The sequence below is a fragment of the Python bivittatus genome, unplaced genomic scaffold (genome assembly GCF_059951505.1).
Source record: "Python bivittatus isolate LINGU-HERP-01145 unplaced genomic scaffold, Pbiv_v1 ctg000580_np1212, whole genome shotgun sequence".
NCBI lineage: Eukaryota > Metazoa > Chordata > Lepidosauria > Squamata > Pythonidae > Python > Python bivittatus.
Window position 1 is genome coordinate 22,069,970 of NW_028277087.1, and position 27,984 is coordinate 22,097,953.

The window sequence follows — 27,984 nt, forward strand, 5'->3', positions numbered from 1 at the left end:
GGAGCCAATATGATTTTCATGAATGTAAATTTTATCTCACTAACCTAGTGAGATTAATTTTTTAATCTGTAGACAAGAGTAACTGAACAGATGTTGGGCTTTCAAAAAGGTTTTCAGGAGGTCCTTCACCAAAAGCTCCTGAGCAAACTTAGTGGTCAAGGGTAGGAGGACAGGTCCATCATGGAGACAGAAATGAGGTCCTACATGCTTGCCAACAAATACATACATACATACATACATTTACAGTCATGCATAATATAGGCCACATAGAGATGTTTTTCTTCCTCAATCAGAATGTTAACATTTTAGATTATAGAAACTCAATGCAATGAGATTCAAGACAAAGCTTGTGAGCTTCTCATATGCATCCATTTAACCACTCTGCAACACAGAACACTGGATTATATGAGCCTGACTTGATCCAGCAAAGCTCTTACGGGTCTATAACACTTTAGGCTGCATATGGGACATCCAATGTTAGACTATTCCAGTTGAAGAAAATTAAGAGGACAAAATAATGTCCAGTGTTCTGAAAACAAGGATATCTTATGAAAAGGGTTCTACTGATGTCTTCCTGAAGGAAAAATGATTTTATCACTTGAGTCTGATGACTGCAGAAATGGATTGCAAGCAAGGGGAAAATGGGGTAAGGCTAATTTGTGTCTACCACCAGAGGAAGACAACTTGTTTTGATATTCAAATAATAGAATAAACCAAAACGTGTACACTGCATTCAAGCAGCACTGCAGGAAACAGCTGGAGTAGAGGTAGGTTACATTCTTGCAACGGCGTGGGTTTTATCATTTATTTTCCTCCTTTTGAAAGAACTGGAGAGGCTACAGTAGAAAGAACCACAGACTACAGTAACTGCATTTTAGTCTAATGTGTTGTCCAAAACCAGCCCATATAGTTAAGTATGTTATGTGAACCCAGAAAATGAAGATACCGTATTTATTGGCATGTAACGCACACAGGCATATAACAGGCACCTTAATTTTAAGAAGGAAGTTTGAGTAAAAAAACTTAAATTTAAAATAAATGACTTGGAAGCAAAATAAAGGGAGCTCTGAACTTTTTGTTTATTAATATTTATACCACTTATAAGGTAAATATGTAATATGAAAGAAAAAGCATCTCTTTGAATGAAGAAAACTGGTACGCTCCCAATCGCTCACGCTCTCACCTGAGCTCCGCAGAGCAGGAGGTGAGTGGCGGGAGAGCAGCAGTTTTCACTCGCTCGCCTGTGTGGAGCTCAGGTGCTAGCGCGAGCGATGGGGAGCACCAGTTTTTGCTCGCTCGCCTGCCACTCACCTCCTGCTCTGCGGAGCTGCCCTGGTTACAGCCCTGGCTCAAATGAACGCTCTGCTCTCCCAGCCCTGCCGCTTGAGTACCAGCGTATAACACGCAGCTAGGATTTCAGCCCCAAATTTTAAGGAAAAAAAGTGCATGTTATACACCAATAAATGCGGTAATTTAATACAGTAGGGACTAAGACAGGGATGAGAACCATGAGACTATGGTGAAGAATTTCTTTTATGCAGGCCCTGGTTCAATCATAATTATCCAATACTGGACAACTTAGTGTAAACCATAAAACAGATTGAATATAATAAAGTAAAAGGACCCCCTACCCCTAACTCCTCCAAAACCAAAAAAAATCCCTTTCTCTTGCCTTTTTGTGTTCTATACACTTTGTATCATTGTCCCTCTCACTGCAGCCCTCCCCCAAAATGATTTGCTACACCTGCTTCAAAATCTGGTCTTTCCAGTCTCTGAAAAAGACAGCCTTGATGAAAAGTGGGGGAGGGAACTGTAAAGCCTTAGACTGGAAATTATTCCTGTAAATTCCCTTTGTTTGTTAGTATTGATAATGAATTTTTTTTCACAGTAATCTCTCTCAACATTTGCACATGCACACATATATATAAAATTTGCACTGAGCAAGAAATCGTTTAATAGCAGAGGATCATACCTTATTAGTGGGACCCGCTTTCAGAGAGAAATCTATGCCTAAGTTGTGTCAAAGATTCAAAAGAAAAAGTGAGTTTTGCACATGGAATTGTCTAGGAAGGAGTTCCTAACATATTATTATTACATCTCTGTAGTGCAGTGAGCCAGTACTGAGTAATGATTAAAAAGTGCAACTACATAACTTAGGTTGAAGCCTCCACCCAATTGTGGAGTTCACTGTGTGACAATGGGTCAGTTATTCTCAGGCCAGCCTTTGTTCACATGGTGATTGTGGGGATAGAATCAGATGAAACTACTATGTATTTTTTTTTTTTTTTGTCTGCGCTCAGTCATTGCTGACCCTGCAGTGACTGCTTGGACAAGTCCTTGCAGTTTTCGGCAACTGTTTTTCGGAAGTGGTTTGCCAGAGCCTCCTTCCTAGGGCAGAGCCCAGCTGGCGAGCGCAGGAGGCGGGGTTTCCGTTGCTTCACGCCCTTTTCGGGCGCGCGCGGTTTTTCACGCTTACCGGCAACTGCTCCCAACTCCTTTTTTGCAAGGCGCCGCCAGCATTTTCCTCTCACTGGGATGAGAGTACCCATTTATCTACTCACGTAAGTTTTCGAACTGTTGGGTTGACAGGAACTGGGGAGGAAACAGGAGCTCACCCTGTTTAATGCTAAGGCTGGACTCGAACCGCTGAAGCGTTGACCATTTCTGGCCGGCAACAATATATACAATATATATATACAATATATACAATATATGCAATAATTAATCATGTTATTCTTCCTTCCAAAGGTGTCCAGACCGGTTACTATTCTTACAGGCAGCAAGAAGAAAAAGTCAAAACCAACATTTTGGAGAGGAAGAATATATATTTATTACAGAAAGGGGGAGAGGCTCCCAAGTATTTTCAGCCTGGAGAAGATAAATTCAGGATCAATATGCCTAGTTCACATACGCTGAAATGTAATTTTTGGTTTGGTTTACCCTGCTATTTTGTCAATCTAATCCCTGTACTTCGTTAAACATGATTAACACTCTACCATTTTGTGTGAACGCAACTAATTGTAATTTATTAAGTGAACCACACTTCAATGTATAATTCAAGGTGCAGATCTAATCATATTTTCGTATAGCTCAAAAACACGGTTTTAACTACGTGATGGAATTAATAAGTACCTTGAGAAACCTCACCTTTCTCTAACTAAATATGAGTGGCGGCCATTCTTAGGCACGACGCAAGCAGGGAAGCCTCTTGCTCCCCGAATCCTGACTGCTGGCGCAGCCGGAGGAGGATCAGCCCTACCCCGGCCGCCAGAAGCCACGCTCGTCTCCCGCCTTGGCGGCGCGAATGAGAGACTGGAGACAACGGGATGGCACCGGGCTGCTTCCTGCTGATACGCCGCGGGCCGGCCGATCGCCCCGAGGCCCGCAGGAAAGGGCAGAGAAAACAGCGACGGGGAGGAGAAAAGCGCCCGCCGCGCCGTGCCTATGCATTGGCCGCGACCGCACCAGCCGCAGCAAGCAGGGCCAGGCGCCGCTCGCTGGCCGCCAGCCGGGGGGAGGGGTCCGTCTCAGTGCGGTCGAGGCGAAGCCGGAGTTTCTTCTGCAGCAAGAGAGCAGCAGCAGCAGCAGCAGCAGCAGGCGCGGCCGGGGGCGGAAGTCCTTTGTTGCTGCAGCAGGAGGAGGCGGCGGCCGCGCCGGCAGAGCAGCCGAGGCCCCTCTCCGGTTTTGCAGCGGCCCTCCGAGACCTCCCCAGCGCTTTGGCCGCGGGTAAGTGGGGGCGCGAGGCCCGCCAGCGCAACGCCTCCTCAGGCAGGGAATGGGGTAGGCCCGGGAGGTGATCTCTGTTGCGCGGCAACGGGGATCAAGAGCTGGGCGCTGCGACGACCCCAGGCCTCGGAGGCCGAGCCGGGGTGGTGGTGGGAGGGCTCCCGGGCGGGAGCAGAGCAGCGCGGCCGACGGCAGGAGCGGAAAAAAATGGCCGGGCATATGCCTCTGCCTTCGCCTGCGTTTGGGAGAGCGAGGCGCCGGAGAACTTTCCCTGTTCTCGGCCCTTTCTTGCGCCGAGCACCAGAGGGAAAGGCGGCGCCAGCCCGTCCGCCCGGCCTAGTGGTGGGGCTTTCCAGCGGAAGCCACTCCTAGCTGCGATTCAGGGCTGCTGTTGCTTCTCCTCCCTTGATTATTGCAGCCATGTGGCTGGCGCCTTGCACCGCCATCAGCTTTTTTGCCGGAGAAGAGCGGAAAAGTGCAAAGCCGGGCGGACGTTTTCCGTCCGGCACTTAACGCCGACAAAAGTTGTGCCTGGCGTCGGGAAGAGGAGCAGAGTCCGTGCAGCGCGTGGGAACGTTGCGTCGCCGGTGGCTTGACTGAAACGCGGGCATTTGTACAACGCTACGCTTGTCATGTCCCCCACCAACTAACGCCCTTTGTTGGTGTTTAGAGATAAATAGATGAAACAGCAAAAATCGGAAGAACGCTGCCTGGCACGCCAATTTCTCATGCTGTCTCAAAAGGGCGTGTTATTTAAAAATGCTGTATAACGTTATAAGTATCTTAAATAGCGGTGGGTTAAACTTTTAGGTTCTTCGTGTTCAGTATTTTCCCTCCACTCAGGTGTCTTTTGAAACTGCTTTAGTTTTTTGTTTTTTTGTAGTCTTTGAATTTAAATGAAATCCTGGAATCACTTCATGGAGAATACCCCCCCCCTCCAGTTCTTGGATCCTCAGTATTGGGTGACGTTTTGCCTGGAAATGAAACTTAGAAACGTTTCAGTCATTTCAGTCTTCAAGAACTGAGGAGACAGTGAAGAAAATAAGTAATACTAACATTTGACAAGATTGCCCTGTGTATACACATTGTTTCTGTATAGGGAAGAGTTCAAATGTAGAGGAATATGATGGCCTTGAAGAAGGTATTCAACAGCTAAGCTCTGAAAGAGGGGAAGCAGTGAAAAAGAAACCAAGGATTCTCCAGCCTTTATAGCTCTTAGTATTAGAAGGGGGAGAGAGAAACTCAGGCTGTCAACTTTCTGATATTATACCCTGCAACAATAGTGTTCCAGTAGTTGTTATATCATTTTGTTTCCTGATCTGGCTTATCTCAAAGAGCTGACAAGTGTATATTTTAAAATGTATATCTCTTAGTTGAATAAACCACAATTAGTTGGATTCACTAACATACTAAGTCTTCAGCCCTGATAAACGTTATGGTCCAGCGTTATCAAATGACTGGCAGCTATTCTCAAGTATATTACTTACAGGTAATATTCTTCCAAGTTAGCTCAGAGTCCTCAATCTATGTATCCAGTGGTTTTTACCTTCTTTGATTGACCTTTGGATTGAAAAGAATTTCCTAGAAAGCTGTGACAATCTGTGTTTGAATTATTATTAATGTATTCATTATTGTTTTGATCAATTTTTACTTCCAATTTCTAAAATCTGTACAGTAGTTAATTTTCTAGCACATTGTTTATAGATATTGTATAATCTACAAACTGTTGTTGGATTGGGTAGTGCCATTTTCTTAGTTAAAAGTATTAATTTGTAAACATGAATTTTTAAATGGAAAATGTCTTTACCAAAATCAGCCTTGCATGATTACTTTTAACATCCATTGGCCATCAAATCTGACAAGAACAGAGATGAAAGTGTGATCCTCCAGGGGTTTTGAACTCCAGTAAGAAGGCATGGCCAATGATGTGGGATGCTGGGAGTTGCAATTCAACAACATCTGCAGGATCACTCATCTAGAGAGCCACAGAATTGTCTACAAAGCATTGGGCCCTTATGAAGTATGCCATGAATCAAAAACACAAAGGTAGCCATGTTAGTCCCTAGAAAAGAGGATCCAGAATTCACAATCGTGCAATATAAGATAACACATTTCAAAAGATAACAAGCTGTTGAGTTCTCTAGAATTCTGTTGTTGCCCTTCCTCAGCCATTGATACAGAATGGTCAGAGACTGTATATAGCTGGTCACTGATAGATGTACCCTCCATAAATTATCCAACTGGTTCTAAGATAACAGCCATCACCACATCTGTGACCTTCCACTTACATTTCACCAGCCTCCTAACTTAAATAAATGGTTTGCGAGAGGTGAATTAATATTCCAACAGTTAACTCTGATCTGATTATTCTTTGTTATAACAAGGCCTGTTTAGTAGGTGGAATAATAGAAAAATAAATCATATGCTGATATTTGGGAAGTAACCAAATGGTGTGAGTCTTGGCTGCTGCCCCTTGATGGTTCAGTGTGCCTTAGCATTAAACTAAAACCAGATGAAGCTGAACTATTAGAAGTTTAAGAAGCAACTACATTGTACTGAGGCAATTAAAAACTTGTATCCTGTGTTCTTTGGTCATTAAAATTCACTGTCTTTTTTCAACATTTCTCTAGACTTAATTTCCCATAAAAAGTTAGGTCATTTGACCTCTAGTCAGTATATGTAGTCTTGTGGGTTACTCAAGCCTGGGAAATCTTTTCAGTGCTATCGTAGCACATTAAGCCAGCCAGAGTTGTCACACTTAAGGAATTGTGCAAATATTGTGGCCAGATCCCCTTTTTTAAAAAAATAATTTCTTGCATAAATTGTTGGAGAGGTGGGTAGGATGAAATGGATGAGGGAAACCATCACAAGACCGCATTGTTGATAAAGAAATAGCACAGAGATCACTCATTTTTCTCTGGAACATTTCTCAGAGGGAGAATTTGTTTTTCTTTGTGACTTCCTTACCACATCTAGCATGTATGTGTATGCCTTTGTCCATTGCTCCTCCACTGAATTTTTGGAAAACTATAGTGGATGTCATGAGAAGTATGTGAACTGAAACTACTGCTGCTGGTTAAGCAACTGATGCCGAAGGGAAAATAGGAGAGTCTGGGAATCTGTGGAATTCCACTTTTTGAGACAGTTTCCTTGCCATTAATTTAAAATTTTGTATGTATGCATTAACAGAAGCCTCAGATAAAACACCACAGCTCTTCCCCACCCATGATTAGAAGGATGTTGACAGACTGGAAGGAGTGCAGAAGACACCTACGAGGATGATAGCAAAGTTTAGAGATCATATCAGATGAGACAGCTGCGGGAACAGGGTATGTTGCTTTGCTTAGATTGTTTTGCTAAGTGATTTATTGAATCATACCAGCTTCTCTTTTCTTGGGGCAAGTTGTCTCTTCTCCCCTGTGCACCTTTAAGGAGATGTGAGTTTCCTTCTGTGAAAATTGTTGTCTTCTGTGAATGTAATGTAATGCTGTCGGACAGACAAGTAGTTCAAGTTGAGCTGCTGTAGTACAACAGCTAAGGGCAAATAAGGACATGATGATGGATCTGTGATTACATCCACCATGGTTTATTACAGAGCAAAGGCAGCCACAGAAAGTGAGTGGAATTGGAGTTAGGCAGTGACGTTGAAGATAGGGTGTTTGATACTTTGCTCCTATTGCAACATTTTCCTGATCAAATTCCATCTTTCTCTCTTTCCTGCTCTGCTGTTAGCCCTGCTGGAGGAAAAAGATAGGTACCGTATAGCAGCTTAGATTGTTTTTCCACTTCAGGGAAAAGGAATAGTTTCAACTGAGTAAGCAGGATGACAAAAATGAGTTACACTCATACACATATATGTTGCCACTGTCTAATTCATTTCAGTTCTCTCCTACCTCATTGCCAGTGACTTCTTTAAAATTGTTGGTAAATCTGATCGTAGATTTTTCATATCCATTTTGAAGATCATGGAGTCGGTGGTGCTTTACTAACCACATTTTGCCCCTGATTCTGGATTCATATGACATGCTAAGTCAGCCTTTTCCCAACGGGATGTCCTCTAAATGTGTGAACCTCCTCCCAGAATACATCTGCCAATATAGCCATTGCTGAGAATTCTGGGAGTTGAAGTTCACACATCTGGAGGGCACCTAGGTTGGGGAAGGCTGCCCTGTATCTTTAAATGTAATTATAACAACAACAGCAGCTGTTCAGGAAGAACAGATCAGTTTTTCTTTTAGTAAGCTAGTTGACTTGTGAGCATGTCTTCCTGTATCTCAGTGCGTTATAAATGTCTTACATGGATTGATAAACTCTTTGAATTAATACCATGCTCTTTATCAAGTTTCTCCTTGGTCCTATTTTGTACCAAGCCAGTTCTCTAGAAATTGGTGAGTTTCCAGTATTTAGTCATGCCTTCTTTTGGCCATAGGCCTGCCTATTTTGGAGATTATGAAGGCATTGCATTATGGCTCAGGCAGAGTTTCAGCCACATATTGCAATCTCTATAAGGAATTTCTTGCATGCTTTGGCAGCACTTGAGCTGAAGAAATCTAAAAGTCAGCAAAGGGTATCCTTAGCAAATAAGAAATGTTCCAGTTCTCATTCTGACTGAGGGCATTCCACAGGTCTGTATACTTATTTCCTCTCTCTTTATCCACTAACAAAACCAAAATTTCCTCACTTTTTAGGGTAAACCATAATTAGTATCATATGTATATTGAATGTACTAAACCAGAGGTAGACAACTGTAGGCCACATATAACCTAACAGTTTCTTTTTTGGGGCCTTCCAATAATGTCACCAATTTATAGTAGCACATTATATCTTTAAATATAATATGTAAAACACATATATTAAAACTTCAGTAGACTATTTTATATATCCCCAAACCCTTGAAACCCCAATACTCTAAAAGCAAGAATAAACACACACACACACACAAAACGTAACCCTAAAATGTCTGCTTCATCACTTCTTGTGACATTATAACTCAGCCATGTCCTCTGCAACCCTCAAAACATTAAAAACATTAGATGACATTAAAAAAAGGTGCAACCTAGTTGCAAGAATCGGTTTATACACAATACTATGCCAAAACTCAGAAAGAGAGTCAGTTTTGGAGGGGGTGCATACACACACACAAACACATGCTTAGTGTGATATGAATACCTAACCAAAGCTTACAAAGTCTGTTCTAAGGACAGCAAATACTGGAATTTAGGTTATCAGGGCTATGTAACACTAATCAGAAATAGCTCTGAAGAGAGAAGGGTTGGAGAAATCATTTATGAAAAGAGGGAGGGAAGAAAGGGTGGGAAAAATCTGAGGAGGTTGGAAAGAAAGACATACAGGTAGTCCTTGCTTAATGACCATTCGTTTAACAATGGTTCAGAGTTACAATGGCCTTGGAGAAAGTTCTTTACAACCTGTACAATTTAAGATATCTGAGACCCTGAGTACATCTAGTTTTCTGAAATCTCTTCCAGCTTTCTCAATCGGTCTCTCAGGAAATTCTCAAGAGGCAAAGTGTGTGACTGTGCATGGTTATTTTTCACATGGTGTGAATATAATGTGAAGTATAATGTGTAGCCAGGTTCTATGTAAACATACTAGGATTGCAACCTCAATAGTTTAATCCCTAATAATCTTCCCTTGGATGGGATGTCAAAGGATTCCTCCCACACCATTTTCCCAAAGGTTGTATTGACTGAAGTTCAAGAAGGAGGATCCTTTTGTTTGTTGTCATTTCTGACAATGTGGTAAATGGCTAGGTCATATGGTATGATGGAATCTGATTATGTCAGTTCTCTAAACATAACTAATAGTTGTTCTTTCCTCCCTTTCTATTGACACAGGATTGTGATTCAAGCACAAGATGGCAAGGACTAGCCATAGCAACTATGTCCTTCAGCAACTGAACAACCAAAGAGAATGGGGATTTCTCTGTGATTGCTGTATTGCAATTGATGATATCTACTTCCAGGCACATAAGGCTGTCCTGGCTGCTTGCAGCTCTTATTTTAGGATGTTTTTCATGAGCCAGCAGCACAGCACAGCACAGTTGAACCTCAGCAACATGAAGATTACAGCTGAGTGCTTTGATCTCATTTTACAGTTTATGTATTTAGGGAAAATCATGACAGCCCCAGCTAACTTTGAGCAATTTAAAGTAGCCATGAACTCCCTACAGCTCTATAATGTGCCAGAATGTCTGGAAGATATACAAGATACAAACTCCTCTGGTTTACAGTGCTCTTCATCTGCTTCCAGCACTCAAAATAGCAAAATGATTTTTGGTGTACGGATGTATGAAGATACTCTGGCTAAAAACAGGAGCGAAGCAAACAAGTGGGGTCCAGAGCCACCAAGTTCTACTGTGAGCACTTCCCAGAGCAGAGAGGTTGATGATGAAGCTTTGCAACTAAACAGTTTCTCTGAGCAACCGTTGGAGAGCTGCAAAAGGAGCACTGTGTCAAAACTCTCAAGTGCCAAAGACAGAGTGTCCAATTCACGACGCTTTGGAAGAAGTTTTACCTGTGATGGCTGTGGGTTCAGTTTCAGTTGTGAGAGGCTGTTAGATGAGCATATCATGTCATGCACTAATAGGCATTCCTATCAGAATGCCAGGTATTTTGGGTCTGAGAAAGACAGCAGTGAAAGGGACTCTACTTCTAAAATGCCAATTTCCCAATTGGACAAATATCAAGGAGGTGCAAACCAGTCTGCTGAGAGGTCTTCATCCCCAGCATCAAATGTAACAAGTGGAAAAAGCAGGAGTGTCTCATCAGAGCCATTAAATGAAGAGCGAAATAGAGCCACAGAAAGGAAAAGGATTATTGTTAAAATGGAACCAGATGATAACCCTACAGATGACCTGAAAGAGTTTAACATCGTTAAGGTAACAGATGGCAACGATTCCACCGATAATGATGAATTAGATGATGATGAACCAGTTTATAGGTATTACATTGAGGAAGATGTCAGTGAAAACAGGAGTGTTAGAAAGGCTCTTTTAAAACCCCACATGCCTATTGATGAGCAGGCTAGAAAATATATTAGAGGCGCCAGAGTCCTTGCAAATAAAGTCAGTGCTGTCAAAGAGGTGACAGAAAATGCATCTTGTGAACTGTGTGGGCTGACAATCACGGAAGAAGATTTGTCTTCTCATTACTTATCCAAACACATAGAAAATATATGTGCATGTGGAAAATGTGGCCAGATATTAGTAAAAGGGCGGCAGTTACAGGATCATGCACAGACATGTGGAGAACCCCAAGACTTGACCACCAATGGTTTGAGGAACGTGGAGGAGAAAATTGACTTGGAAGAGAGTCCTGAGGAACAATCTGAAAACCAAGAAATGATGTATGTGGACATGCTAGATGAGTTTGGAGACAGCCATTTTCAGATGAACACACTTCCAAAAAAACAACTGTACAGGGATTCAGCTTGCCCTTTCCGATGTCCTAATTGTGGATTACGTTTTGAAACAGAGAATTTGGTAGTTGAACATATGTCCAGTTGCCTGGAGCAAGATCTGTTCAAGAATGCCATTATGGAAGAGAATGAAAGGGATCATCGACGCAAGCATTTCTGTAATCTTTGTGGGAAAGGGTTTTATCAGCGTTGCCATTTGCGAGAACATTATACTGTGCACACCAAGGAAAAACAATTTGTTTGTCAGACATGTGGGAAGCAGTTTTTAAGAGAACGTCAGCTGCGCCTTCACAATGACATGCACAAAGGCATGGCCAGGTATGTCTGCTCCATTTGTGACCAAGGAAACTTCCGAAAACATGATCATGTCCGGCATATGATATCCCATCTCTCACCTGGAGAGACAATTTGCCAAGTCTGTTTTCAGATTTTTCCAAATAATGAACAACTTGAACAGCATATGGATGTTCACCTGTATACATGTGGTGTTTGTGGAGCCAAATTTAATCTGAGGAAAGATATGAGATCCCATTATAATGCTAAGCATTTGAAACGGACATGACCACGTAATGCCTGTTTAACAAGAACTAGAATAAAAGCAAATGGAACACCAAAGTAAAGTGAACAGTAATGCATACAAAATTGAACAACCTGTTTTTAAATGTCTGTTTTTTTAAAGAACTTCTGAATCGTGTGTCTTCTTGTAAGGTCTTAAACTACAGTACATGGCATAAACAGCACCAAATGTTTCATTATTGCATTTTTTTGTCTTACGTTAATTTTGTTTTTGTTTTATTTTTCTTCTTTTTGTTTTCTTCACCAGATTATTCAAGTCATTATTTTTAAACTCAGTTTTAAAAGCACACTGTAGTATTACCCTAGTCACTAGCTTTTATTAAACAGCTTCTCAGTTCCATCAACATAGGATGCCTGGTTTTATATTTCTGTGTGTGTTCTATTTGTTCCTTTCTTTTCTTGTGAACAATTTAGATTACGTAGATTTTAAAATATGCAAGGATAGCCTAATGCCAAAAAATAATCACTGGCTACAATCTAGAACAGAATTCACCATATTTAGGTCTATAGAAATGCATAGACAGTACTGGGTCACAGTGGTTAGGTTTTTTGGCTTTTGTTACAAGAATATAAGTTACGTTTCATGTATCCAACATAATGAGTGCATTTTGTTACTTCTGCGACAGTATCTTGAGATTACACGAGGAAGACTGCACATTTAAGGAGTTCCATGCTACAGAATCATTTTACATATTTGTATTTCCTGTGTAATTTTACATTTTTGTAGTTTGTTCTAAAGATGGGCTGCAGCAGAAAATAAGTAAAGTTCCCATAAATGTGCCCATAAAATATTCCATAAAATATCTGGAATAGAATCTAAAGCAGGGGTAAACAATCTGTTGCCTTGTCATGTTTTCTTTTTCTCTACTTTGCTTCACCTAGTAGTCTAGATAGCAATCTTGATTGTCCTCTGTAAGAGGCAGAATATCTTTTTAATTGAAGAGGACTATTCTGAGTTGCTAGATTAATGGGTGCCTTCTCCCTGAAGCTCATATTTGTCCTGTCCAGCAGTCTTTGGAAGCAGTTTTTTCTGAGCCTGGGAACAAACATGAGGGAAGACAGAACAAAGAAAAGCAGACAACAGCCTAAACAGAAATGTGTTGTTTGTTTCAAGGAGTTTGCTTACCTGTGTTAATTTCAGACCTAAAGGAGATTATTGAGGCTTTCCTTTTCCACCCCTCCTTTCCAATTCTGGGATCTGCAGAAGTGGGAGTTGATTTGAATTGTTTACTGGGGGTGGGCAGGAATAATTGAAAGGTGCTGTGGTGCTCAGTCTGCAGTGCTTGTCAACTTCGCAGAATGACTCTGTCTCTTAAGTGTCTCATGTTGGAGATGAGTAGATGCTGCTTTTGTTTCTTAGAGAAGCAACCATGCATTTTCCTTTTTCTACAGTGCCTGCCTTTTTTCTTCTGTACTGTATTCACTCTAAAACTAGGTGATTGAATTACTATTATCATGGGGATCCTCCCTTTTCTGTAGTTTCAGTTTTCAAGGCTAAAAAGTCCTAGTTTAGAGATAGCCTGTGGTGTTCCAGATGTTGAACTACAATTCCCAGTAGTCTTAGCCAATATGCTAATAATAAAAAATGCTGAGAATTGTAGCTCAACATTTGGAGTGCCTTGGACTAACCCTTCCTAGTGCTTGCTGTTTATGGATTCTTTAGCAATAAGTTCCTTAATTTGAAAGCAGCAGAGTGATCATTTTGTAGGCTAAATTCTGGACTATATTACTGAGGAATAAGCTGTTGTGTGTCTTAAATAGAAAATGAAACCAACTGCCAGAGTAGCCTGAACCATCATGGACATTGAGAAAACCTTTATAACGTCCTTTATTTTTTTAAGGCCAAGAACCATACAATTCCAACACAGTCTTTTTCAGTCTGCAAGGATGAATGGTCCAACACTTATTAGTTAACTGCCCAACTATGTAATAAGAATAGTTTAGATTACCAGTCCTTTCTCTCATTTGGCTGCTATTCCTTCAACACCAAGGCATCCAGATCCTCCCACTGAGCAGGATGTGGCTTATCTTCAGTCAAAGCCATAGAATCCAGGACCCTACAGTAGGCATGATTTGCACGGGGAATTCGAGGCTATGACTTTTTGGTCATATCATATCCATACTCCAGGGATAGGCAATCTTCTGAGCCAAGAGTGTGTAAGTCTGCATTATGCTTTGGGAGACATACATAAGCTCCAGGCACATGCAGATATGGCTACATATATACAGCTGTATAAACATGTGAAAACTCTTCCAACAAGGTACAAAGCCATCACTACCCTGGAATTGATAGTGTCATGATCATTCAAGGCCACTTCATTGCAAGAGAGAAAAAAATCACCTCCATAGGCAGCAATAAAAGTCATGCTTGTTGTAAGGAAAGGGAGGAGCTGGATTTTCATCCCTTTTTTACCCAGTGAAAGGGGAGGAAATCATTCCTGCTCCATCCTTGGCAGGAGTGGTGCAATTATTCCATGTCCCCTTCCATGTGAAAGAAGGGGCAGCTGTGAAGCCTCCCCTTTTCCTCCAAAAGACTAGCAGAACCAAAGGTGCAAGGGTCTGGTGTGTATGCGTGGTATGCATGCTTGACTGCTGGGAGCCTGGGAACCCTGTCTGCTGCATTGCCAATGCCCATTGCAGTCCACCCAAGAAGCCTATCTGTTGCAAGCTGCCTCCAATATTTCTGCACATTATTGTGACAGCTTGCTCTAGTAATGCTCTTGTATCAAATGTCATAAAATGAGCTGCTGTGCCTGCTGTAGAAACTAGTTTGGAAAGAAAAAGGCCTGCAATCAGTGTGCACAACAACTTCAGGGATGTGCTATTTTGGCTCATATGCAACAAATATTTACCCTTTTTTGCAATATACTGAGCAGCTCTTTATATCCTGACCACATAGTTTTATTCATGATTATTCCAAAATGTTCAGCATGTTCTAGCTGCTGCTTGGTTGATTTTGAAGAAATTAAACAGGTTTGTATCTGGTTACTACTTGGATGAGAGGTCATCAGGAAATCCCAGGGCTGTAGGCTAGTCTAGGAAACACAAAAATATCTCAGAAGGAAATAGCAAATCCCTTCTATACTGTTGCTAAACAAAACTACATGATGATTTTCATGTAGTCACTGGATTACAGACTCATGAAAGTCTTCAATTTTATTCAAAATAAATCACTCTGTTCAATGACTATCTTTTCAAAGAGTTTGCTAGTTTAGAATTCATGTGTATGCCTACTTCTAAATGACTGGTGATAAAAGCTGGATCTTGGATTGTACCCTTCATATTGTAGCTCATAATGATTTTTTCCAGTAATGAATGAAGAAGCTTCCAGAATGCTCTCCCCAAATGAATAGTACGGTATCTTTTTAAGAAGGACCAAAATTCTGAAAGAGTATCATGCAGCCTATACCAAACTGTTCTTCCTGGGAAAAGACATGGGTACTTTAAGGGGTTGCAGACAGGTGCTATCTTCACACCCCCACATGCACGGAAGCACCTTTCTGTCTTCAAAGCATTGCAGAGTTACAGTATTTATATGCTAATGATAAAACCTGGAACTGGCCCACTAGTTGATTGATAGCCACTGCAGTTGCTTCAGCATAGTTGTAATAGGTGCATGATTAGTTATCCCATTCCAGAACAAGGCCATTGCATTTTGTACCAGCTGCATCTTCCAGACAACTGCCAGCAGATGGAGCTGGCCCCTCCCACAAAGAAGAATCTACCACTGCTTGAACCCAGCTACATGTCACCTCCTGAGGGGCCCTAACTAACCAGGAAGGATGGGGATCTAGCACACGGGGCAGAACTTAACATTCCAAGGATCCTGTCCACTTCAACTGGAGTAATCAGATCAACTTCAGCCAGATAGCCAGACAAAACTGTGTCACAGTCATCTCCAGAGAACCAGCACAGCCAAGTCTAATTCCAGATAGATCCAGGAGACTTTACCCAACAGATGTTTAGCATAATCCCCATAACAGCTCTGCAAGGATTCCCACAACCTCTATTTACCCAGAAGGGATCAAGTCACCCAAAATGGGTTGCTAGGTGGCTACTCAGCTGGTATACTTCCTTACCTGCAGCAGTGGAGAAAGCACTGAAGATGGTATATAAAATATGTCAAACTGAAAAATAATTAACCATGCACTATGAGTAAGCCTCTTAAATGAGAAATACCTGTGTAGACTTTGAATTCTACAGTGATGAGGTTTTTTGGGGGAAAATGTCAAGCTTATCATAGGCCACAGCACATAGTTTGTAAACTGTTGCATTTAGTTGTTGCAGCAGAATTCAACTGAATATTAGAAAAACTTTTAAGAGTAAGAGGAGTTTGATAACGGAATTATGAAAGATGGTGGACTCCCCTTTGTTAGATGACCATCTTCCTGGGATGGTTTCATTTGGATACCTGCCCTGAGTGGAGGGGGTTGGGCTTGAAAGCCTAAATGGCTCCTTCTAACTTTATGATTTTAAGTTGTGCAAATGGGGTATCAAATTAAAATCAGCAGTCACAGAGCCCTGGTTGAATCTGCCATATTACATGAACAGGAAATGGGATTTTCTCCAAAGGGATGTGGCATAAGGCCCCAGATGGAAAGGAATAAAGCTTGACTTATGGGAGTTTTGACATCTCAGCCAGGCTATGTAATATTAACTGCAATTTAATGTAAAGATGCAAAGACATTAACAAGCTATTGTAGGTTTCTCTAACATAAAAACTTTCAATAATAGTTGATGTAGTTGCTGCCAAGTTCTTCCTTACTTTTTAGTGTTTCACTCAAGAAGTGGCCAGGCCCTTGTAATGCTGTGTCAAGCTCAACTGACAGGTAGGACTGGAACCAATTAAGGCAAGCTCACAAGAGCCCAAGATTTTCTGATAAGTAGTTTTTATTGAAGAAAATCTTGGAAGACATAACAAAAGAATTCCAGTGATTGCTGTGTTTGAAGAATAAACCCTATTTATAAAATCAGTATTTCAAACACTTTTGGGCTTCTTTTTCTTGATTGTCTGATGTAATGCGCTTCTCAACCCCCCAGTTTCTATCCCTTGTTTTGGTAACAATCAGATCTACACTCATACGAATTTTCTCTGACAACATGAAAACTCTTATATACTATAGTTTTCAAACTTTATAAAGAACACTGAACTGGTTTAACGGCTGACCAGATCCTAAGTGGCATAGAATACCTGTACCTGGAGTCTAGGCTAGCCAGTGTATTGGTTAATAAGCTTCCTGGAAACTTGATAGCCATCACTGATTTTTCTCTGAAGAATTCATAAGATGATAAAACTAGCATCTGTTATAAATAAAGAGACTAGAGAAAAGATAGCAACCCCTGTATTATCTTGTTATATGCAATGCAGCATTTTGTCTATAACCAATAATGCAATTATCCAATTATGTTTCCTTCTGGAAACAAATTATTTTATTTAGTTAATTTGGCTTTCTGATAAAGGTCACCTATATTTTTCTCAACCTGCAGCAAGATGAATTCCTGGCTATCATTACAACAAGAAGGTATGAATGGGGAAGAAACCACTGAGAATGGGTGGATACAACTATTTATTTCAAAATAATTTGTTTTTTTCTAAGTTGCAATCAAAAATCCTCCAGGAAAATTCTCAAGGCAATTTTTAGGCAATGTCATATAATCCAATTAGCCTTAATAAATAAAGAAAACTAAAGAAAGCCTCACACAATGATATATGACACTGTCTTATACTTTGAAAATGATTACTACATGATACAATATTATCTTATTTATTGAATGTATGAATACTATTCATGCTTTGTAAAATTGAAAAAAATCCATTAACAGTACAGACCAAGCTCAATTAAATTAGTTTGAAAATTATTACTATATAATACAATATCATTTATTGAATGTATGGATACTATTCCTAATCAAGTGTTCATGCTTAGTAAAATTGAAAAAAATGCCATTAACAGTATAGACCAAGCTCAATTAAATTAATCTAGTGTGATTCCTTAATTACTTCAATTTCTTTGCTGAGAAAAGTAGCACTGAGGTTTTTTTTCTTTTAGGAAGGAGAGATTCTTGCCATCTACTTCTTGCTACCACATGGTGTCATCCTTGCTCATAAAAAGCAAAGCAATTCTCATCGAAGTCTTATTTTTTCTAAATTTAAATAAGTAATGAATTTAAATAAAATATAGACATACCCAGCCTCTGAAATTGTCCAGCAGTTCACAGGTATTCAAATCTTTTTTCTGTTCATTTACATAAAGTGTCTACCACTTTACAATACAGTGACCCATCATAAGACTTAATTGGCAAAGCCCAACCAGTGGCATTATTTATCCTTCAAGTCTCATATAGAGGAAAGCAAGTCAGCATGATTATAGTCTGAGTCTCTATATACTTTAAGAAGAAAAGTGCTAGATCTTAAGTTGATGTTCTAGTTCATATTCAGCACTAGTGCCCAAAATCACAGCAGAAACCCCACTGCCAAATCCCAGTCCTGTTTTTTCTCCTATATTCTTGTTAGCACGCTCATTAGTAAATTATATTTTTACTCTAACATCTTAAAATTCTAATATTAGTTTTAAAGTGAAATGTTGATTGTTTTATAAAGCAACTTTTTCAAACACAATACCTAATTCCCATCATTATTTGATTCTGAAGAGCTCCTTTAACTCCTTGCATTAAAAAGCTACTGATAGTCTTTGCATAAGGTATGAAGTTCTAGCATTGACTGCTATATGGCACTGCATGACTATTATAAAGTTTATAACTAATCTTCTGTCATTAGAATAACTAACAAAAATGTAATTATTATGAAAATGATATTCAGTAAGAAAACATTAACTTTGCTATCAATACTATGAGAAAAAAATAATTACATAAAGAGGAGTGGGCACAAATTTAAACATAAAATATATTAATGATTTATCACAATGATAGTGCAATTCTAAGTAAAGACAATGCACAAAGAAAATCTCATGGAAAGGATTGTCCAGATAATGAATAATGAGATTATTGAAAGGGAAAAATCCACAGAATGCATCATTTAAATAAAAACCTAGATACTTGTTTTTAATAAGCAGGAAGTATAATTGTCATGAAATTAGAAGGAGAATTTGAAACTATATAAAAACTGGTTTCCTGAAATACATCAGTATTTATCTAATCTAGTATTCTAGTAACACAATTCTCAGTATGGGATTCTCTTATTTCTGGGTACCTGCAAGCCTTCCCTGTATCTAACATCTGATATTCAGAGATAAATTTTAACTCTACATTTGCATTCTGTGTATCATGAACACAGCATGCAAGCATGTTCTAAAAAATCGTGGTTATTCTTACAAAGCATATACTCTAAAAGCAACCCAGGTGAGATGTAAAAATGCTATTCTAATTTTAATACCAAAGCTAATACTAAAATCCTATAGAAATCTATTTAAAGGAAGTTTCACTAAACATAATGGGATTTACTCCCAGATAAGTATGTAAATCCCATCATCTATTTAGGACCCTCATAGGCAGAAGTTACTTTATCAGATCAGTGTGAAAATTTAATAATAGTTTTTTTCAAAAATGAAGACAAAAATTTCTGTCTAAATTAATAGAAAAAATATTTAGCTGCTAGATATTCTTGTAACTGCATTCACTTTCCAGCAAAGGAAAAAAGATATTGAGAAAAACAACAGAATATATATTGAGAATAAACAAAACAAATATATCCTTGTATTAGCGGTTATCAAGAAATATCAGTATAAAGTTTTAATCAGGAGATTGGTTTCTGTCAAAAATCTGTTCTGAAAGAATGACGTAGTTTAGTCATAGTAAATATATGGATTAATGTTTGGACTGCTTTTACAAAACAATATGAATTTTCTATTCAAAACAAAGATTAGCAATTTTAAGGTAATTGCTTTAACTGCACACAAGGAAGTTCCATTTCACACTGCATAACAGACAAAAAGTTCAAGCAGATTCAAGAATGATCAGTATGTAAAAATATACTCTTAAATTCATGTAATTCCCTCCACAGGATGAACCTAAAATGGTCTGCTATGGAAAATACCTGTGAGGTCATTTTATCACTCCCCCACAAAAGAGTTAAAATATAGCTTTGCCTTGTTCTGAGGATTTCAAAGACCTGTAATGTGATTTTGCTTATTTGGGATTGTGGGCCACCTTGTATGCAAACTTAAATTAAAAAATGAGTTAAAAATTCATTAAAATAATCAAACTATTCAATTGGGAACATTGCTATCCTGACTCTTTTCCCATTTTCTGATTTCCTCTTCTTATGTTACATTCAGTGTATGGCTTTAGAAAAGTATACAAAGAGAGAGACTATATATGTAATGAAATAATACACCTTCATTTGAAATAACTATATGAATTAGCTATGGTCTTAAAATGAATTGTAAAAGTGAATGCTTTGTGATGGAAAGAAATTCTGTTGCTGAAAGAATAAAAGATTTTAAAGAGTCTACTCAGATGTGTATTTTCCTTCTCTGCCTTTTCAGAGAGAACTGCATTTTAATGTTTAATTTTTTTACACACATTCCCAGCACATAATGTACAGAGCTAATCACATTTATTTTCTGGTTTCATCACTAAGAGGTGTGAGGAATTTCTTGCACTGCAACCAAAAAAGGTAAAATTCCTTTCCCCTCTAGCTCTTTGCTCAACTGTAGTATTTGACATTAAGTTCAATTTATAAACAGAGGCATGCAAGTTGCAAATATAAATCACAGTTCATATAGATGTTGCTTTTCTTCTGTACAGTCTTTTCCTTCTCTTTGATTATTATCCATTTCCTTTTGCCATTATCCCTTTCACTGTTCATTCTAAACATAAAGATGCCCTAGCGTTTAGTTTGATTCCTGGAGACACATAACCATGCAATTTTCTGGGCAACAGTATGGAAGTACCTTGCCATTAATTTCTTCCAGGCTGTTTTTGTTTTTTTTTTAAATACCCACTCTAGTCTACATTCTGGTATACCCTGTGGTCTTCCATCAAAATACCAGCAAGGTCCAATCCTACTTTGGCTTTGAATACCAGACCAAGTTGTCTAGGTGCTGCCATCTGCTGAGACATATTCCAAATGTTCACCTTTCAGATTAAACTTCACTATTCCAATCTCCTACTTTAGCATACTTTACCTCCAAATTAATTCCCCAAGGTCTTGTGCCATCAGGCCTGCCTGCCAAGATGTCTAAGTCAAGAAAATGTAAGTGCTGGGAAAGTAATTATGCAAATAAAAAAAATAATTTGGACAAATGAGAACTGAGGAACCGCCTCGCCCTGGTCACTTCAGCCCGTCCCACTCGGTCCAGCAGAAGGGACAGGTTGCAGACCCCACCAGTCAGGGAATTTCGATTGGTGGGGCCTAGGCAGAGAGCCTTTTCTGCTGCAGCACCCGCCCTATGGAACATCCTGCCTCCTGAGGTCCGGTGTGCCCCCTCCCTCATGGCCTTCAGGAAAGGTATTAAATCCTGGCTTTGCCAGAAGGCCTGGGGGCCAGAGGGGGGGCCGCACCTGTGGAGATGGCTGGTGGGATGATGGGTTGCCCCCCCTCCCAGCATCTTACAGGTTTTTATAGGACCTAAATTAGAGGAGGTTTTTTAGGGCATTTTTAATATGTTTTTTAATTATTTATAGTTTTTAGCCATCTTGGAGAGAATTGTGTTTTTTCTTTTTTATTGTGAGCTGCCCAGAGTCATCCATGGGGGAGATGGGCGGCATACAAGCCGAATAAATAAATAAATAAATAAATAAATAAATAAGCAATAAAAAGTTGCATTATGGAATATTCTTGTTTAGGGCTACTTCCTTCCATCCTCCCTCTTCCTCTGTGTACTGTACTGATTTAATCCAAATGAGCAGTCAGCATTATGTTGTCACTGGATATACATTACTTCATCCTTACTAGTTGATTTTGGAGACAACCTTCTTTAAGATTTCTTTCCTGAAGATTTGTTGTTATTTTGCAAAGCTTAAGATTCTTCTTCCGTATATGTATGCTGCCATTTAGCTACATAAGGATCGACAAAGAATGAGCTTATCCTCAGTATACAGAATGATTTAAAAACTTCTTCTAAACTACGCAGTCACTTTAGAACCTGTATATGGAAGATAGGGCCTGAATATCTGCAAGACCACCTCTCACCAAATGTTGCCTATCCTATATGATTTGACAGTGTTGCATGCTCCAGGTCCCATTGATAAGACAATGCTATCTTATGGGATCTAGAGGTAGGCTTCTCTATGGCTGCTGCAGCCTTTGAAACACACTCCCCCAAAAGTTTGCACAGCCCTGACCCTGCTGTCTTTTAGGAAAACCCTAAAAAGTTGGCTTTTTCAGGGTTTAGGGTGATTCATGACCCTACATTTAGTACCAGATATTTTATTTATTTAGTATTTATGGTTGTTTTCCCTGACATAGTGTTTATTTTGTTGTTCTTACTGGTTTCTTAAGTTTTTTTTTAATTGTTCATTAACTTATAGTATGTGTGGAGTTGTTTCAGTGATTAAGGTGGCATATAAGTTGAATAAATACAGTACATAAAAATAAAATGTGCAGTATAAAGGCAAGAAAACAGCAGTCCTGCCCATTGTTTATTCCCAGTATTTGTTAACTCAAATGAATGCTTCCTCTGAACACAGGTATTTCATCTGTCTTTCGTGGTCATGTTATTATATTAGCCTATAATGGAAACATTCTTAATCCTGCATGGTACAAAACTTACTACTGTATTGCCCCACTTGTTTGTTCTGTTTCCCTTATTTTATCTGCAGTGTTGTCACTACAGCTTCACTCTAAATTTCCCTACACTTGCTGTATCTTCAATCCTTCATTAACTTTAGGCCCTTGCTGCTCTCATATTACTTTTAGAAAAAGTGTGTGTCCTGAGCAAATTTTAAAAGTTACAGTTCAAGACCCTACATGGCATATATCTAAGGCAACTTGAGAAATTTAATTATCTCTAGATGTTTTTCACTCAAGTACAAAAAGGTTAAGAACCTTTGCCAATTACATTTCTGTGAAGGAGAATGCATTCTGTACATATAATTTTTCTAATTTCAGGGTTGATTAGTGGTTAAATAGGTTCCAATTCTAAGTTTGATCTTTGCTGAAGCATTATTGGGCAGATGCCAGGCACATAGTCTCCCTTTTAGCCCAACCAAAATGGTGATGGAGAGCAGATCCCAGCAAGTGAGGGAGAGGGAGCATTCGCTCAGCAATCTAAAATGGCCAAAGAGATCTAAGCAGATCCCAGTCCCTGATTTCATCAGCAACCACATTGTTGATGAAGCCTGTTAGATTGTGTCTAGGCAAAAACTGTGTTGGGTGAAGAGGGAAAATACTACTTTAAAACAGCAGTTAAAAATGGCTTTAAGCTGACTGCAATGAAGACAGCTTATGAGGTCATGTCATAAAAATGGTTACCAGGATATGTTTGTGCCACAGTTAGAAGACACAAGGGTGAGTCCTCAGTTCAGAATTTTCTAAGTGCTGAAAGCCCACCTCAGGGACTTGAAAGCAGTATCCCTTTCTATGTGGGTCAGAAATATATAGCCTCTGAACAGCCAAGTTTTATTTAGCTAATCTTGGTCTATATCCAATATGCTAGATCCCCTTTCATCTTTCATTTATGTACCTTCCTCCATCCTTTAAAACGTTTTAAGCCAGAAGCTACACTTTGTAGTACAGAATTCAATTCATTTAATTGTGTGCTGTGTGAAAAATTATATTGTTATGAAGATACTGGCAGTAAAACTGAGATGATGATGATGATATCATCATCATCATCATCCATCTATCGAGTCCTTCCCAAGGACCTGAGATAGGCAGATGTTGTTTGAGTGTTAAAGGTATTGTCACAGGATGTAAGTTGTGTCCTGAGCAAATTTGCAATTGACTGATAGTGATTTTGTTGCTGCTATTATTATTATTATTGTTGTTATATATTTGGTCAACTGAAGGCAGCCAACTTACCTGATACTCCTATTTTCCCCACAACAACAGCCCTGTGAAGTGGGTTGGGCTGTGAGAGAGTGGCCCAAAATCACCCAGCCGGCTTTCATGCCAAGGGAGGCCTAGAACTCAAGAATCTCCAGCCTTCTAGGCCAGCACCTGAACCAACACTAAACTGGCTCTCTCTATATATTCTGAAGGGGCCAAAAATATTTTTTTCTACAAAACTTGCATGAATGGATAAACTTGCTTTAAGGAAGACCTATGTATGTATGTGCATTGGTACATTAGTTTGATGTAAACAGAAACCCATAACTTTTCATTCAGTAATAATGGCTCGTGAGGGGAAGCACACTCAGCATATGCTCAGGAGCAATCTTGCGACTGGAGCCCTGAGTCTCGACATGAAGGCTCAAGTTTGCTTCCAGTAGAGATGAGAGTTTGCGATAGTTCAGACATCTTCCCCACTAAGGAGCTGATCTTTTCCTCAAAAGAGCAGATACGGGACCGTTCCCTCAACGACCTCTTCCCACTCCGGCCGCCAGAAATCGCTGCCCCTCCCCTTGAGACTCCTGCGCGCACCCCGAATCTTCCAGACGCCGTTAGAACTAAAGAGAAGGTGCTCGAGCCCCGAAGGTAACCAGAACGTACGAAACCAGCTCAACTACTCGACCGACTACAGGGAGGGGCTGAAGGAACGGGCGGAGCTGTTTTGCATAACGGCCGCCCAAAAGGCAATTCGAGACCGCCCAAGGGAGAGCGTTCCGAATCTTTATTGGTCGCTGGTGACATCAATCCTTCTGGTCGGAGCGCGCCTCCTCTGGAAATTTCTAACTGTGACAGAAGAAGGAGCATGGACATACCAAAGCGATTGGTCAGAGATCTGTAAAGAATGACGTGATTGGGCGATTGGGTTCTGGCAGATTCCAGAAGCCGGCGCACCGCGAATATAAAAGCAGGCCGAGGGGAACGCAACGGCAGATCGTGCTTCAGGTTATCGCTGAGAACGTTCGTTGTTGTGGTCTAACGGGCAGCTCCGGAAACCTGTTTCATTTTAATCGTCGAAGCTTTAGAGAGCTATCTTGATCGCGTTCCTGCAACCATGTCGGGCAAAGCGCCTGCCATAGGCATTGACTTGGGCACCACATACTCCTGCGTCGGAGTTTTCCAGCACGGGAAGGTGGAGATCATTGCCAACGACCAAGGAAACCGCACTACTCCGAGCTATGTTGCCTTTACGGATACTGAACGCCTCATCGGAGATGCAGCCAAGAATCAAGTGGCCATGAATCCCAACAACACCATCTTTGATGCCAAGCGTCTCATTGGCCGCAAATTCGATGATCCTACGGTGCAGTCCGATATGAAGCACTGGCCTTTTCGTGTGGTGAGTGAAGCTGGGAAGCCAAAGGTACAAGTTGAGTACAAGGCTGAGGTCAAGACTTTCTTTCCTGAAGAAATTTCCTCGATGGTGTTGACCAAAATGAAGGAAATAGCTGAGGCATACCTGGGTTGCAAAGTCCAGAGTGCTGTAATCACTGTACCTGCATACTTCAATGACTCCCAACGCCAAGCCACCAAAGATGCAGGAACCATCACAGGTCTCAATGTACTGCGCATCATTAATGAGCCCACAGCTGCTGCCATTGCCTATGGTTTGGATAAAAAAGGGAGCAGAGCAGGTGAGAAGAATGTGCTGATCTTTGACTTGGGTGGTGGCACTTTTGATGTCTCCATTTTGACCATTGAAGATGGCATCTTTGAAGTGAAATCTACTGCTGGAGATACTCACTTGGGTGGTGAGGACTTTGACAATCGTATGGTGAGTCACTTTGTGGAGGAATTCAAGCGCAAGCATAAGCGTGACATTGCTGGCAACAAGCGAGCAGTTAGGCGGCTCCGCACAGCCTGTGAGAGAGCCAAACGTACCCTGAGTTCCTCCACCCAAGCTTCTATTGAGATTGACTCATTATTTGATGGAATTGATTTCTACACATCCATCACCCGTGCTCGCTTTGAAGAGCTCAATGCTGATCTCTTCCGCGGTACTCTTGAACCTGTGGAGAAGGCTCTTCGTGATGCTAAGCTGGACAAAGGGCAGATCAATGAAATTGTTCTAGTCGGTGGCTCAACTCGTATCCCCAAGATCCAAAAGTTGCTACAAGACTTCTTTAATGGAAAAGAGCTGAACAAAAGCATAAATCCTGATGAAGCTGTGGCATATGGTGCTGCTGTGCAGGCTGCTATTCTGATGGGTGACAAATCAGAAAATGTGCAAGACCTCCTGCTGCTTGATGTAGCACCACTTTCTCTGGGTATTGAGACTGCTGGTGGTGTAATGACTGCCTTAATCAAGCGTAACACAACTATTCCCACCAAGCAAACCCAGACCTTCACCACCTATTCAGACAACCAGAGTAGTGTGCTGGTGCAAGTGTATGAGGGTGAGCGGGCCATGACTAAGGACAACAATCTGCTGGGCAAATTTGACTTGACGGGTATCCCACCTGCACCTCGTGGTGTGCCCCAAATTGAGGTTACATTTGACATTGATGCAAATGGTATCCTCAATGTCACTGCAGTGGACAAGAGCACAGGAAAAGAGAACAAGATTACAATTACAAATGACAAAGGCCGTCTTAGCAAAGATGACATTGACCGCATGGTGCAAGAAGCAGAGCGTTACAAGGCAGAGGATGAGGCTAACCGGGAACGGGTAGTTTCCAAAAATGCCCTGGAGTCCTATGCATACAACATCAAGCAGACTGTGGAGGATGACAAGCTGAAAGGCAAGATTAGTGAGCAGGACAAGCAGAGAGTGCTTGAAAAGTGCCAGGAGGTGATCAGCTGGCTTGATCGAAACCAGATGGCTGAGAAGGAAGAGTTTGAGCACAAGCAGAAGGAGCTAGAGAAGCTTTGCAACCCCATCATTGCCAAATTGTACCAGGGTGCTGGAGCTGCGGGTGCTGGTGCTCCAGGTGGTGGTCCCACTATTGAAGAAGTAGATTAAACTACCATGGACTAGACTGTATGAGCAATTTCCATCTGCTCTACTCTTTCCCCATGGAGCTTGTGGATGTGTAAGGGAGGAGGTATTATCTTGCTCTCTAATTTATTGGAAAGCATTGCCAGCTCATTTTGTTGCCGATAATGTTTGTCTTACTATTAAGATAGCTATGCTAGTTGGCAGATGTTTGTTTTTTAATGTTCACTGTTGTAAATATCTACTTGAGCATTACAATTGAGAGGAAAACATTTCAGAAGAGTATGGAGAATGTTAAACATTAAAAAAAGCTTTGTTATTTTTGGCAACTTTTTGGTCTGATTATTTTGAAATTTTGGTAATAAAAGTTATTTGAAGCATAAATTTCCTTTTTTTCCCCTTTCTTTCTAAAAGCAAGTATTTTTTTATGAGATGCAGGGAGTGCTAAATCTTACTTTTTACAGTAAGAGCTGTAGTGGGAAAGGGGTCAAATATTTTAACATGCATTGATGTTAAAAGATGTTACAGGCAGAATATTTTCTTGGGGTTCTGTATTTTCAAAATGTACTATTTGATAATATTGTACCAGATTATCATAAAAAGGGACTGATTAGTTGGTCTAAGTTTTAATATTAAGCAGAAACTCTGTAGGCAGAGGACTTTTTTTGACATATTGCCATGCTGGGTCTGACACTGCATGTTAGCTAGCAGATGTATTCTGACTTAAGAAGTGCCATCCTTGTCTGTGCCAATTAGTTTAATTAAGTCTTGCTTTGCTTTAATTAAAACTATGCACTAGTCTGTTAAATCCTGTAATAACCTAAATTTTACTTAAAATAAAAAAAAACCCTCAAAAAGCAGAGCCTGACTAGGTTCATTAAGATATAGAACCTTCTTTCTAATTAACTTTGCTGCCTTGCTAGACCAGTTGAACACCTAATGTCAGCATAAAAGTTCCCAATCTTGCAGGACAAAAATTGAGCTGATGCTTTACAAACTAGATCTGAGTGGACTGATAAAAACCAAGCTAAGTGGGTAGTATTTAAGTTTATGGGGAGATTGACACATTGGAAATAGCTGAGGTTAATAAAATCTATAAATACAGTCAAGTATTCTAGCTCTTGCATAGGAAACCATTGAAAATACATGCATGCTTGGATGTAACTCAAGAGAAAATGCATAGTAAGGCTGTAGCCTAAGAGCTATTAACAATTGGTGTGCATTGAGACCATTGGTGTGATTGTCTTGATTATCAGCAAATGGGAAAATCAAAGTGCTATTGAGGTAGCCCCACATTCAA

General features: G+C 40.2%; 2 protein-coding genes and 1 pseudogene across 3 annotated transcripts; 2 read left to right on the forward strand and 1 right to left on the reverse strand.

Moving 5' to 3' along the window:
- Window positions 1-1,338: 1,338 nt before the first annotated feature.
- LOC148214687 (uncharacterized) lies at window positions 1,339-3,945 on the reverse strand (annotated as a pseudogene).
- On the forward strand, window positions 3,588-20,201 carry ZBTB1 (zinc finger and BTB domain containing 1). Of its 2 annotated transcripts, XM_007435626.4 has the most exons (3): window positions 3,588-3,726; window positions 6,916-7,055; window positions 9,582-20,201. In XM_007435626.4, exon 3 carries the CDS (start codon window positions 9,602-9,604, stop codon window positions 11,723-11,725), a length of 2,124 nt encoding a protein of 707 aa, XP_007435688.1. In that variant the 5' UTR covers window positions 3,588-3,726; window positions 6,916-7,055; window positions 9,582-9,601; the 3' UTR covers window positions 11,726-20,201. The 2 variants fall into 2 exon arrangements, with proteins under 2 accessions (XP_007435688.1, XP_025027192.1); XM_025171424.2 differs by lacking the exon at window positions 6,916-7,055 and having other exon boundaries at window positions 3,609-3,726.
- A 4,464-nt stretch (window positions 20,202-24,665) lies between these two features.
- Window positions 24,666-27,068, forward strand: HSPA2 (heat shock protein family A (Hsp70) member 2). Its single transcript, XM_007435625.4, has one exon. It carries the CDS (start codon window positions 24,804-24,806, stop codon window positions 26,709-26,711), a length of 1,908 nt encoding a protein of 635 aa, XP_007435687.1. The 5' UTR covers window positions 24,666-24,803; the 3' UTR covers window positions 26,712-27,068.
- The last annotated feature ends 916 nt before the right edge of the window (window positions 27,069-27,984 follow it).

What these genes read in the sequence shown, in the direction of transcription:
- ZBTB1 (XM_007435626.4), top strand. Translation starts at nt 9,602, where the DNA reads ATGGCAAGGACTAGCCATAGCAACTATGTCCTTCAGCAACTGAACAAC.
- HSPA2 (XM_007435625.4), top strand. Translation starts at nt 24,804, where the DNA reads ATGTCGGGCAAAGCGCCTGCCATAGGCATTGACTTGGGCACCACATAC.